The sequence below is a fragment of the Amblyomma americanum genome, chromosome 1 (genome assembly GCF_052857255.1).
Source record: "Amblyomma americanum isolate KBUSLIRL-KWMA chromosome 1, ASM5285725v1, whole genome shotgun sequence".
Taxonomy (NCBI): Eukaryota; Metazoa; Arthropoda; class Arachnida; order Ixodida; family Ixodidae; genus Amblyomma; species Amblyomma americanum.
This window is the reverse complement of record NC_135497.1, coordinates 315,811,465-315,825,859: the sequence shown is the minus strand read 5'-3', so window position 1 is coordinate 315,825,859 and position 14,395 is coordinate 315,811,465. Positions and strand designations below refer to the sequence as shown.

Here is a 14,395-nt window from a genome sequence, read left to right as displayed (position 1 = left end):
GGGTATGAATCTTACGGGACAAATGTTTATTGTTTATGGGGTTTAACATCCCAAAGCAACTCAAGCTATGAGGGATGCTGTAGTGGAGGGCTCTGGGTAACCTCGACCACATGGGGCTCTTTAACGTGCACAGACATCACACAGTACATAGGCCTCTAGCATTTCAATAGGGTGAAGTGCGACCGCCGTGGCCAAGATCGAACCCGAGTCTTTCGGGTCAATAGCTGAGCACAATAACCACTGAGCCACTGCAGCAGCTCACGGGATGAATGTGGAGTGGAGCAAGACGCTAACGTTTCTTGTCTTCCTCACCCTTAGAACAGAGAAATAGGAATTCTATTCCATTAATGGGCTGCTGTCATGAAACCGGTTGAAGGACTGTGCACCGGACCATCTTCAGAGAGCTCATTCAGTCGCTACTCACTGCATTGTATCAAACAATCGTCAATCTTGAAACGAAAAGAATACTAGGCACTACACCACCAGGCACTGCGACAGCCACATTCGATTTTAATTATGGTATATTTGGATTACGTGAGGAATGTTTAAAAGAAAAAACGTGATTATTTTACGTCTCCTCCAGAATATTGTAGATTCTTGATTTTCATTTCACAGAATTTAAACTTTTCCACCGTAGAAAGCTAGGGGACCTAGAGCTGACACTCAGGACTAAGAGTTCAAAGCAAGCTGTTTGTGGGTGAGAACAAACGAATGCGACTCAGTGGTGGAGACTGACATGTGCACTTCGCAGCCGTCAGAAATGGAGCTGCATTACCATGCGACAGTATGTGGAAATGTTCATTCAGTCTGGAAAGGCAAGAGGCATTACTGATAGGTTTGAAGTGCAAATGAGCTCACTTTGCTCCGAAACAACATTTAGCGCACAATTAATGGTGGATTCCTGCAAGAATTTTTCCTTTTGGCCACTCCATATGATTCCTTATAAGCTATTCTCATTTATCTGTCCCAATCCTGATTTACTTGCACCCCCATGCATACCTCTGCCTACACACATCCTTGCACTTCTTGTTAGGCTGCACTGTCATATCATGTTTGCTTCACGCATATTTTCATTGGAAAGCAGTTTCTGCAGCACGGTTTCCTAGCCACCACACTGGCAGATATTTATAAAACAGATTTGCAGTAACTGGAAAAAAATAAGCCCCCACATTCACACTGACTACCACCGTGCCCACAGGTACGAAATAAACACCTTTAGCCCATACACTATAATCACTGAACCAAGATATTTTCACAACAACTGCTGTGTCAGAATTCAACTCAAAAGCTGGCTGAAAATATGAAGGCAAGCTTGCCGTCCAGCTATTAGTTTGCGTTCAGAAGTCGCCTTCACACTTGACCACGCATCCTTTCTCAAGGCTTTGGACAGAAAAGAACGTTAAACTGACTTGGTTGGTTTGTTGTTAATAATTTACAGAGTTTCTTTTTTACCCCTTGATGTATAGGGCTGTATTCCTTGCTGTATTGCATCCCTACCTCGGAATTACGTGTGCACATAGTTTGTTTTTAAGACCATGTAACATTGTTGAATGCCATATAACTATTGTTTAAATAAATCCTTTTGCTTTGTTCTTGCATTTTTGCAGGCAAACTACTCTGTGTACTTTGTGAAATGCGACTTTACTTAAGTGTTTTTTAAAATCAACATTCTTTGACTCCCTCCCTATGTAATGCCTGAAATGGCCCTTAGGGTACATAAATAAATGTTAATGAAAGGGGCAATGGTTATGCCACATTACGGTATATACTTGTGTACGGCTGCACTTTGTTTTTGCAATTTTGACGGGTGTGGCCCTTACATGGGAACATTTTTCCATAATTTTTGCTTTCACTGCAGCGGAGCCCTGATTACACATTCTCTTTTATGCTGCGACACTAGGCATGTGCAAATACTCGAAAGCATTCAATATTTATTTCGATCCGAATGTTTGGTATTCGAAATTTCAGCGTATTCATTTCGAGTGAATAATGTTTCTGTAACTCTTGCTGCGTGTGGTTTCGGTTACGCTTACATCCTAAGGGATGGCACCGCGGTGTGCAACCAAAGGTCCCACTCTGTGCCGCGTGCTTGCATTCCCATGCGTATGCCGGAGCCAGTCTGCGCATGCTTGCGTCAACAGACATTAACAGACGAAAGCACAGCGCCCAGATCTGTACCTGCCAGGTACTGCGGCCGTGGCACCCACGATGCGCACACTGTAACTGGCACGACGGTGTGCATCAAAATAGAGATTTAGCATAGTGCAATCCGCTTCCATGCGCCGCCAGTGTGCATGCGCTGATTGGCCCCGACAAGGCAGGCGTGCAAACAGCTGTCTGGCGCCTTATGCCTTGTGGCATCCTTTGAGGAATCTGCATGCGCAGTGGCGCCCTGAGGGAGTGGATCGCATTATGCTCAATTAGACTACAGCTCCCACATCTGCTCTTCTCTGCGTAAAATTCGCTAAAGAAGCGCGACGGTGTGAGCATTGAAGGGGAGTTAGCACGAGACATATGGAGATGGATGCCCCTTTCTGACACCTGACGCAGGTGGTGCTGGGCGCACGCTGCATACTGGGGCGCCTCGATAGTTTCCTTTGGTCCAAAGGAAGCTGCATCGAGGCACCCTAAGTGCGTACACCTAGCAGGTGTCATGGAGTCACCACTTAAAAGCAGCAGCTGAGCCACGACGCAATTACAATTAAGAGCAGTAGATGGAGACTGCACATACAGTTCTCACACCCCACAGGCACATTTTCACCGCATGTAGGTAGACTCCTCCAATTTTTAATGGCCATTTTTGCAAAAAGTCAACACGGCTTCAATGAGTGTAACAAAGCTTCAACGCATCCTTCTTTTTTTTTTTTTTCATGTAATGGCCTTGTGTGGTAAAAAAAATGCATGATATTATTGAAAATGCCTATTGTGCCGTCCAACCTTTTTTTGCGTGCCAGAAGTTCCCTTATTCCCTTCAAACAAAAAGCCACAATTTGTAAATGCCTATGCTACACAAATTTTTATGACAAACCAGCAGCAGCCCCGGCGAATCCTGTAAATACATACTGTATTGAAAGTATGGACAATAGAATGTGCGCCAGATGACCAGCACGAATAACTGCCTGGAATAAAATAGGTTGCCAGATGATTTACTAGAAATGTAACATGATTCAAAATATTCAGATCCTCTGAAGACTGAGCGCTCGACTGAGAGCTCGCCGACGGTACAGAGTGGCATTCCACGTGTGCAATCCATTGTCGTCAGTGTGAGGTGGCCTTTGCCTGGCCTGCTTTTCCACACGTTTCACTGTTAAAGGCCTAGTAGAAATTAAATATAAGTTGATTTTTAATGTCAGGTTATTTTGTGATGGTAAACTGTGAAAAGGTTAGATCATTTATAAATAACCGTGACTAGATTTAGAGCACTTTCGCTGCGGCTTCAATGTGAAGTACGCTATGGCTAGTGACACTGGGCGATCGACACGCTACTGCGGCGCATATTGTGTCAGCGCCCGAGCCTGGCCGCCGGTGCTAATGTGCTGCTAGCGTGGGTGCACCTCATTCTAGCTTCTGCACAGCATAACGTTTAGTAGCAAACACTGAGAGCACAAGGTGAGTTAACAGCGGAGAGGCATCGTTTGCTTGTGGCTCCAGGTGAAGTCCGGCCTGCAGGATGACGCATCCGAATGTTGCATACAACGAAACGTACAACACGGGCGAAATCATGCACACACGAAACAATTATTTTGGCGGACTTTTTTTTCTCCCTCGAATTACTGGCTGCCATGTTGGAGGTGCGGCCCTCACACGAGTAGATACGGTATTTTAAGGAGAGAGGAGGAACAAGCTTACTCAGGAAGTGGACCTGCTGCCTGGACCTGAGCACCCTCAGGCTGCTGACTAGAAGTCGCACTTGCAGTCGCACCAGCAGAAGAGTCCACGGAGCGGTCCAGAGATTTTGCAGATGCTTGTGGATGCAGATGCTTTCCACTTGATGATGCAGCAACCCGAATAGCTGCCACCAAGTGTTCCACTGTACATGGTTGACCCAATGACCGCTGACTTGGCAGATAACTGACTGGCACAGAGCTCTGAAGTGCTGATGCTGCTGGTGCTACAGCTGACCCGACAAAAGGCTCCACCGGAGTCCGACCCTTTTGATCCACAGGAGGCATTACAGGTGCCTGCGCCACAGGCTCATTCAGTGCACCAAATGCAACCTTGGTCTGCCCAGATGGCGGAGAGTGGCCTTCAGTCCATACTCTGTTAGCTGCCAAGGCCTGGCCGTTTTCTTTGCGCTGATTGGTCCAGTTATGCACTGGCTTAGTTTCATGAGGCCCCCTTGTTTCAACTTGTGGCTCAGTTGGCACGTCAGATGCTGTCTGCATCGGGCTAGCTGAATGGCAAAGATCAAGTATCTCAGCCTGACTAGGGGTGTAAAAGTGGTGAAACGTATAAGCTTGCCCGCTTGCTGTGCAGCCATTGGCTCCTTGAGCTTGGAGATTTACTGAGCCCTTCTGAGGGTTTCCAGTGGCCCAAACTTGCTTATATGTTGAATCTTGCTCAGTAGTTTGAGAGGGAAACATCGAACAACCTCGTTTGGTTGCTTCACTCTGGTCGCGTGTCACTGTTTTTTCAGTTTTCTTGGCTTGGCTGGTTTTCCAAGCATGTTCCTTGACATATTCTGTAAACAGTGACCAACTTCGTTTGGTCGCCTCGCTTCGCTTGGTCGCCTCGCTTGCCTCGCTTCGCCTGATTTCCTTACTTTGTTCAGTTGCCTCACTTAGTCTGGGTGCGTCCCCATGGCCGGCTCTCCTACCCTTTTTGGCTGACTGATCTGCCTGGCCTGTTTCAAAGTGTGGCATTTGGCAAGCTGGCTCAGCACGGTGACCTGCTGGTACACCGCTGCCAGGCTGAGTGAGATGATCTGTAAAAATGCATCTGTCTGAGTGAACACTACGCAATGGGTGCTCGGCTGGCTTCGGAGCTACAGGTTCACTTATTTGCCGTGGAATACTTGCAAGCGACGCCTTTTGAGTGCCCTCTGTTTTTGGATTGCTGGAATGTAGGCTGCTCACGGTCCCCACTGCCTGCTGTAAAAGGGAGAGAACAGCAGTGAATAAGTGCTTGGTAAAACCAAAATCATGTGAATGGAGACAATTATAAATGATGGATCAGTTGGAGCAGGTTGTTGCCTGCATGATGTCATATACCAACTAAGGGAACAAACTGAGCAACTGAGTAAAAACTGAGCTTTGAGACAGGCTGTGGTGGAGGGCTCCCGATCAACTTCAACCAATCACTGTTCTTTAAAGGAACACTAAAAGAAAACATCAAACTAAGCAAGATGGACTGATTATTCCTCGGGAACTCTACCGTCGTTTTTTTCCACGCAGAAAGGTGCCTGCGTAGCTGATAAACCACAAATGGAGGTCCTGAAACTCTGCCACATTTAAAGCAAAAAATGAACTCAATGAAAATGAATGTCAATGAAAAGCATTGAAAAAAAACGCAGGGTCGTCGTAGCAGCAAAGTTTTCATCTCAGCAGCAGACAACCATGGCCCAGGTTTTCACCAAACGATTGTACCATGCAAACAGTTTTTACTCTTTACTGTGGACAAAATGGCAGTTTTCTGTAGCTTTCAGTAGTTTTTTTCTGTAAAAACTCATGTCTAAAATTTTATGCAATACACGAAAAGAAAGCTAAATAGATTCGCCTTTTAGGCATACAAGCTTGAATATGGAGTTGTGCGTTTCAACACAAAAATTTATTTCCCAAAAACAATAATTTAGAAAAAAATTGAAAAAAAAAAACGGAGAAATGTGCATGTAAATGAAACAACAAGAATTAAAAAAATTGTAGAGATATACAAAATATTGAGCACACTATTGGCCACTGTCTGTTAAAAAAATGAATGTTCAATCTTGCATAGCGTTCATGGTACATAATCAAAAGAAAACATTTGACAGAAGTCTGTCGGATTGGGAAAATTAATTTAGTAGAAAGATGACTGACGCCAACCAGGTTAATTTTTGAAAAAACACGACGTTTCGGGACCGGCTCGGTCCCTTCTTTACGGTGTGACTACGGGCGAGCCGCAGCTTGGCTTTGTAAGCTCCCTTGTTGAATACCTCCGGGTCAATGGCTGCAAACCATGGATGTAAGATGAAGGAAGTGCCCCAGGGAGTGATTAGCATTCCTTCGTGTCTGTTGTATGTGCCACGACTCCAGCAGAAGCCTCCTGCGCTGGTTAGCTTCGGTCTCCAGTACAACAGTGCCGTAAAAGTCAATTCGGTGGTCACATTGCTCTCAGTGTTCGGCCACCGCGCTGCGCTGACGGTTCATTTGTCGGATGTCCGATTTGTGTTGTCTCATTCTTTCGGCGAAGTTCTTCGTTTCCCCCACGTACCAGGCCGGGCCACCGCGCTGCGCTGACAGTTCATTTGTCGAACGTCCGGTTTGTGTTGCCTCACGCCAGAACCGGAAACGTGTTTGCATACCATACGTTAAAGGCGTGAGCGAGACGCTGGCTCGAATTCTCGGTAAAGAAGGGGTGCTAACAACGCACAAACTGCCTACCACCATCGGACGCTTCCTTCCCCGCCCGAAAGACCGTCACCCAAAAGAAAGGGCCCAAAGGGTAGTATACAAGATTCCATGCTCAGTCTGCCCGGCCTCGTACGTGGGGGAAACGAAGAACTTTGCCGAAAGAATGAGGCAACACAAAGCGGACGTCCGACAAATGAACCGTCAGCGCAGCGCGGTGGCCGAACACTGCTAGCAATGTGACCACCGAATTGACTTTGACGGCACTATTGTACTGGAGACCGAAACTAACCAGCGCAGGAAGCTTCTGCTGGAGTCGTGGCACATACAACAGACATGAAGGAATGTTAATCACGCCCTGCGGACCCTTCCTACGTCTTACATCCATGGTTCGCGGTCATTGACCCGGAGGTATTCAACACGATGGCTTTACACTTTCGTGACCGTGCCTAATCCCGTCGACAGTATGTTGTCGATGGTACATGTTTGAATTTTGGCGCCTCTCCGAGCGTTATGGACAGCTAGCACAATCGAGCGGGTTAAAGAGAGACTATTTTATTAGTTTCAGAGTTGTGTTTCTCTTTTCCACCGCGCGGGGATTTTTAAAGCGCCTGCACAGTTGGGGTGACGAGCGCTCGTTTCTGAGATGGCATCTACGTTGCGCGCGTCCTCTGCACGGAAACAGCGATCTTCAATGGATTCCGACGCATCTGGGCTCGCATTTGCGGAAGATCGTAGCAGCACAGACTCGGAAGATGACTTCGATTCGTCGGACTTCAGTACGGATGACGAAAGTGCGGCAAACCGCCCCAGAACATCGACATGTATCCGCCGGTGAGTTTTGCTTTCTTCTCGGACCGTGTTATCGCGCCGTAAGGATTTCCAGCGTGTTCTAAAGGTCACAGTTCTTATCTGCAGGGTGTCAACGTCGTTCAGACAGGACCATTTGCTGGCAGCCGCGCAGAGAGTGGAGTTTTGTCCACAAAGACCGACGGGAGTGGACCTTGAAATCGCGCTCCAGAGTGCTGCACGCCAGTTCGTAAGAGCCGTCGATTTCTTCCTGTTGTTTTCACCGCCGAAATCATCAGGGAGATATGCAAGAACAAAAATAAGTATGCGTGGATGCATAATTTCGACAAGCCTGCGTACAGCGAGAGAGATGGATCGTGGAAGGAAGTCACTCAAGAGGAGATACTCAAGTTCATTGGACTTCTCGTATACATGAGAACTGTGCAAGTCCCACGCTTGCATTGTTATAGGAGCACACGCAATTATTCTCGGGTCTTCTTCCACCTACAGTGATGCCAAGGAAACGCTTCAAGGCGTTGCTTGCCTTTCTGAGTGTGTCTGATCCAGAGAAGACGACCGTCACATCCCATGGCAAGCTTCACCGCATATCCTCTCTGCTTCAGCACGTCAAAGATTCATCCACGCTATTTTTTCAAATGCATCAAACGCATCGGATGGTGAAATCAAAAGGTCGGTCCAGAATTCGACAGTACATGAGGTATAAAGTGATCAAATGGGGTTACAAATTATGGGTTTTGGCAGATTCGGAAACAGGGTACACTGTTCAGTTCAGCGTCTATACGAGAAAGCACGAAGAACCTAGCGTGCGAGGTTTGGCATTCGATGTTGTGACAAGGCTGTGCGAAAATGATCTTGATCAGGGTTACATAATCTTTTGAACAATTTCCACACTTCCATATCTTTGTTTGTTCATTTACTGGAGCGCATATCTCTGTTTGTTCATTTACTTGAGTGCAAGACACTTGCGTGTGGGACAACGCGGAAAGATCGGCGTGGCTTTCCAAGTGAACTCAAAGACACACATAGGGAAAATGAGGCGAAAAGAGGGGACGTTCGATGGCTGAGGGAGCAGGATGTTTTGTACCTGCAATGGAAAGACCGGTGAGTTGTGAATATGATGTCTACCGCGCACACAGCGAACAAATTCGTCCTTGCAAAGCGAAGAAAGAAAGTCGGGAATATGTGGACAGAAGTGTCCGTGAAGAAGCTGGTACTGATCAAGAACTACAATGTGGGCATGCTTGCAGTGGGCAAATCCGACCAGCTCATCGGATCCTACAACGTTCTTATGAAGTCAGTGCGTTCATTGGTGGAAGACACTGTTCTTCCACTGTATCGATATAACTGTAGTAAATAGCTTTATAATGTTTAACGAGCATCGTCGGCAGCATCCAGAAGTCCCAGAATTATCGAGAAGTTTGCACTTCCACCAGTTTGCCTTCAGGCTAGAACTAATCGACCAGCCGCTGGGATATGATGAGCCACATCTTTGGAGCCCCCAGTCGCGCCTGTTGTTCCCTCTCGGAGTGCACCTCATGTTCAATAGCATCAACCACAAAAAATGGAAAGATACAGAAACTCTAAAATGTGCTATGATGAAAGAAAAGTTGAGCAGAAAACAAATGTTCTCTGCGAAACATGTGCAGCTAACCTTTGTTTCACTTCATCGAGAAACTGCTTCGCAGTGTGGCACGATAGACACTAGGTCTAACGCTTCCCTGTGTACCTGAACAGCTTTAGTAGATACAGAGCTAATATTTGCAGGCTGATTTCATATGGCTCTTTTGTGAAAAATGTGTATTTCGATTAAAATTTTTTTTTTGTGCAAAGCAGCATTGATGTTTTTATCCATCTTTCTCGTTTTTGTTGCAATTTTTTTGCTTTGATAATTTTTTAAAATAAATATGCTGTTTGAAATCAATACCGTTGGAAAGATAATTTCTTCTTCTACAATTTGATACCATACACTTCAACATGAATCTTTTTCTGTGGCAGGAAAAAAAATAATTACATGACTACACGAAAACAACCGATCTTCCTGCGGTCACAAAAGTGTTAAAAAGCTAAGCTGCACCTCGAACGTAGTCACACCGTGAAGAAGGGACCGAGCCGGTCCCAAAACGTCGTGTTTTTTCAAAAATTAACCTGGTTGGCGTCAGTCATATTTCCACTAAATGGTACATAATAACTGGAACCCATATAGTTTGGCATGCCATGCAGTGGAGTGCGGCCGCCGATGTTTCAGGCTGGTTTCCACCTTCATTGGTGTCAGAATTGAATTCTGACAATAAGGCAGAATCTTCAGACTTGCTGCTGGTTGTGTCGTCGATAAAATCGATCGTAGACAGAGTGAAGTAGTCAGATTTGCGACGCTTCAAAGCGCGCGTCGCGAATGCTGCCATTCTCGCATACGACTCCGATGCTGCCGCGTGTTTAGAGTGCGTTCAAAAATAGCCACCTAGCAGAAAAGAAACTAAACTGCATCAAATTCGAAACTTTAGCTACCTGACTACACACTAGATGGTGGAGCGTGTCCGTGAGCAACGCGAAAGGACTAAAAATCGGCTAAGTCGCCTCTCATTAGCACTGTGCTCTAAATTAAGGGGACACCTCCAGCCCCTGATGTACAGCTAACGATGCTTAACGGGCAAAGTAGGGACAGAGTTAGAGCAATAAAATTAAATTAAATGAAAAACTGAATATTCTTTTGCCCCTGACGTTGAATTTTCTAACCAGGCCTTGCACTGGCCCCATGCTGTAGCAAACCACAAACTCCTCCAACAACCTCACTTCCACAGAGGTACTAGTCTCACACAAGTAGAAAACCAGCTCCACTGATAAGCTTACCTCAAAGCACAGACGTGCTAAGCCTTCATCCACCAGGCAGTCAGCAAAATGCAGTTCTGGTTCAGCGACCGTATCACAGAGATAGACGCTGTACACCGGGCCTTCTTTCTGCATTAAGCCAGAGTGCGAATTTAGTGATCCAAGGGTCAATTTCACTCCTCTTATATTCACATGCATTTCTTAGATGCCTCCTAGCCATGCAGTTTGTTTTCCTCTTCTCATGCAAGCACCGATACTACTGTAAGTGCAAAGATTATTGGGTCACGCTTATGTCTTGTCTGGCTAAGTCGCCTCTCATTAGCACTGTGCTCTAAATTAAGGGGACACCTCCAGCCCCTGATGTACAGTTATTTTTGTCGTGCAATAGCACTGACAACTTACCGTATATACTTGCGTAATGAACCCACTCGCATAATGAACCCGCCGCAGACTTTTGTCAGCAAGGATTTCCTTTTTTTTTTCTTTCAGCCTTTAGCTTTTTGTAGCAGGTTCCTCAGGTTTCGCGCCATCCAGCCCAGACCTTTGCAGCGCGCTAAGATGCTGCCCGCTGCCGATAACATCACCACTTGCTTGTTTATCTTTTGAAGAGAGCTCCTGCCAGAGGGGTGGTGGGGAGGGGGCTCGGTGGACTTGGCGGAGCGCCAAGACGTTGTGTGCCATAAGCTAAGGCTTAAACATTCGCATTACATACTCGCCACTGTCCTGTGAACGATGCTAAACAACAGCGGCACAAACACGTCTGACTGCGTGTGTTTGTTGATGACGGAAGGACGGAGGAGGGCATATAAAATCTCGACCCTTTAAAAAAAAACCTGCTGGAACTTTTTTCCAGCGCAATGAACCCTCCCCAAACTGATGACAAGATCTCTGGAAAAAAAGTGGGTTCATTGAGCGAGTGGTATATACGGTATTTAGTTTATCAAACTAAAATAAAAATGCAGGCACATAACACTAGTATACATATGAAAATAAAGCTGGCAAAACTGGCACTGGCAAAATGCATGGGTAAAATACTGTACAGGCCAAAGCAGTCATCCTGAACATCATAACCTGATCTAGAGAGAGCGTGTGTGTGTTCGCATGCATGCATGACTTATTAGGCCTGCAAATCAAGCACGTACACCCCCCCCCACCTAGAGGATAAAAAGTTCTCTCAGAAATGTTAGCGCATCTAAAACAATGAACAAAAAATCTCAGATCCGAGACTAACCTTGTATACTTTGCACATCAGAGCGTGGTCGACAGTAGCCAGCTTGATGAAGAAGTGTTTAGATTCAGGGGTCCAGCCACACTAGGGAAAGAAAGCAAGACATTCAACCTTTCTTTCTTGGTAGTATACTCTCTTTATTTAAAGTGAAACCCACAAAAATGCCTAAAGAACAGCTACTTCATTTTGTACAATAAAAAGGCAGGGGAGAAAGAAAAGATGTCATTAAGTTGTTCAACCTAATGCCATAAATACATTTTTTCCTGGCCAACAAATGTACTCAAAAACCAGTTCGTGCAGTCTACACTCGCCTACACCCACCTGCGGGCATAGTCAAGTAATGAAAGTTGTAAAGTGCAAATGCTGTCAATATAATTTTTCCTGGCTAACACATGCACTCAAAAATGAATTGGTGCAGTCTAAACTTGCTTGCACTGCTACCCGACGGCATAGTAAAGTGATTTCCAAAACATCTGAGTTGTTTCCAATGTATCTGGCTTTACCTCTGCACACTGCTCAGGAGATAAAGACAACACAGAATATATTGGTTCCATAAAGGGCTTGCAGATTACATCAAAGCCATCGGTTACATAGTGGAACCAGACGAGATAAACTGGCTGCCAACTCACGAAAATGTTGAAGCAATACCGCACTTCGAAAATTGTTCGTTGCAAAGGGAAATAATTGCATTGCTTTATATCGTTTGCCGACATAGAATCAAATACTTTGTTGTGGCGGGAAGTGAGCACTGAATCCCTGACCACTCAAAACTTTCACTCAATCATTAATACTCTTTACCACACATGAATGGGACCACTTTCCTGCGGAACTCATAAATATTAACAATAACCCACTTTGTCGTGATGCTTTAGCTAAAACTGCATATTCAGGTGCTGTCTTAACGTTTGTACATTGCATATGGCTTTCTATATATCGTGTATTTTTTTTTTATATCACAACCCCTCTGTAATGCCTTTGGCCCTCAGGGGCAAAATAAACGAATGAATTAGTTTTTTATGCACTTTTGTATTCATCCCAAAGCATAAAAACAAAACCTACTTGAAGGACAGCGCTGAAAAATGTGCAGTCATTGCAAAGCACTTCTCATGTGGCACATTTAAAAAGCAGTATAAGAGGGCAACTGTTTTTAGCAGGACGTGAGAAGAGACCATTGTGATTCATTATAAACGTAAGTCTAGCGCTTAAGACGTTGACATACAAAAGTATCAGACAGGACGAGCGCTAAACAGCAACATCAACTTGATATTTAACGCTCACCCTGTCTGAATCTTTTACAGTCGACGTCTTAAGTGCTAGTCTTACGTTCATAATGAATCACAATCAACTAGCCTAGATTTCTGCCTTCAGAAGGGACCACAGTGTGTTCTTCATGCTGCTTCTTCCCAAAGAAGCAAGTGCAAAGGTCTAGAAACACTTCCATAATAGCTGGGTGTTCGCTATCGGACATCCAGCCCATTATGTGGGAGACCCTCCATCTACTTCCGAAGTGACCTGGGCATAGCCCAAGTACAGTCGTCCACACACCTGTTTATAGCGCTCAAGTGGCATGGTCTGTTGTGAATTTATGGCAATCACTGCAGCCTGGCGGGCAAAACATAGCATTTAAAGACATAAGGAGCTAAACACGATCCACGTGAATGTGCATGCATGATAAGGTCTCATTTCGAGCCCTCAAGCTTCTTGTAAATGACGTCAGTGTACTCTCTGGTGCACCGCTCAAGCGCTCTAGACGGGTGTGCGGACGACTGTGCATGAACAAACAGAGCACATGTACTTGGTGATTGTCTCCTCCGAATCTCGTGCGGCAAAGAGAACAGCACTACATTTGCTGAAACCTGCCAAAAACCCAAAGTTTTTTGGGGATCTTGGTTCTTCTGTTATTACTACCTTGCTCATTTTGTTGAGCTTCCAATGACACAAAGACTTTCAAAAGCTCGTCTACCCGATTACCTGCTACTGAAGATTTACACAGAAGCACAGGCATCCAAATGGATTCAAAGAGCTGGCCATGAACTAATTGCCAACTGCTGCATCAAAGATAAAGTACAGATTCTTCTTGCATAAGTATTTTGAAAAGCGGTAAGGGCGTACCGTATTTACTCGATTTTAACGCACTCTCGATTGTAACGCTGTGGGGACCTGCCCTGCAGCCCACTGTGTTTGCTTTCTCGCAAGGCACCATGCAGCAGCAGCCTCACCTCGAGGAGAAACGCATTCCCTTGTCAGTTACATTAACTGGCAAGGGAGGGCGCCAGCTTTGCTGCGCGTGAGACTGCTTGAAGCCCGCGCGCGGGAGAGGGGGCATGAGGGGTCTTCGGCTGGGATCGTCGGCGTGAGCGGACGTGTCGCTCGCAGCTCCGCTCTTCCCCAACGGGGCGAGGAAGCGGCGGGGAGACCGGCTCCCATACTCGTCCCGTCCAGGGGTGCGAGTATCCCTTGCCCTAGCACTGGCGAACGTTCGCTCGGAACCTTGCTGGTGAGTTGGACGACCTTGATTCATTAGCGTACCTTGTTGCTAGCTGGCGTTTTTGTTGCTGTAGCAATAAATGCCTGTTTGTGTCAGCCAATGTGTCGTTCCTATGTTCCCACAGAGCAAGGCCCGCCGTGGTTGGCGTGCACTCGATAGCGTACGCGATCATGGGGTGGGGTCCGGGCGGCTTTGAACCGTGTCAGCCGCGATTAAGTGGGGAGAACGTATTTATACCTCCCCAAGTCAACCCCACATTTGGCAGCCCAACATGGGGCCCACTCTTGGAACATTGGACGACTGTCGGTTTGGTTCGAGGAACGACCCTTGTCCGGACTTGACAAGTGCTAGGCCTAGAGTGAATTTTGATCGCTAGGACCTGCAGCATGCTTTCTTGAGTGCGAGGTGTATTGCACTGCAGCATGTTTGAACTTTTCGACATGCTCAGCACATTTTTAATTAAGATTTGCCTGGAGTTTCTTCATGAGAGCCACTTGG

At 46.1% G+C, this 14,395-nt stretch overlaps 1 protein-coding gene across 4 annotated transcripts in view; it reads right to left on the bottom strand.

Annotated features, from left to right (window-relative positions):
* The window catches only part of LOC144115377 (uncharacterized), a 106,484-nt gene that overhangs the window by 38,785 nt on the left and 53,304 nt on the right, over positions 1–14,395 (bottom strand). For all 4 annotated transcript variants that reach the window (XR_013311387.1, XR_013311386.1, XM_077649741.1 and 1 more), the window contains 3 exons: positions 11,413–11,493; positions 10,203–10,310; positions 3,850–5,090 (listed from right to left, as the gene is read on the bottom strand). Coding sequence is in view for 2 of the 4 variants with exons in the window: in XM_077649741.1 (XP_077505867.1) it covers positions 3,850–5,090; positions 10,203–10,310; positions 11,413–11,493 (1,430 nt within the window). In the remaining 2 variants the exon portion in view is untranslated. The remainder of the gene's footprint in view (positions 1–3,849; positions 5,091–10,202; positions 10,311–11,412; positions 11,494–14,395) is intronic.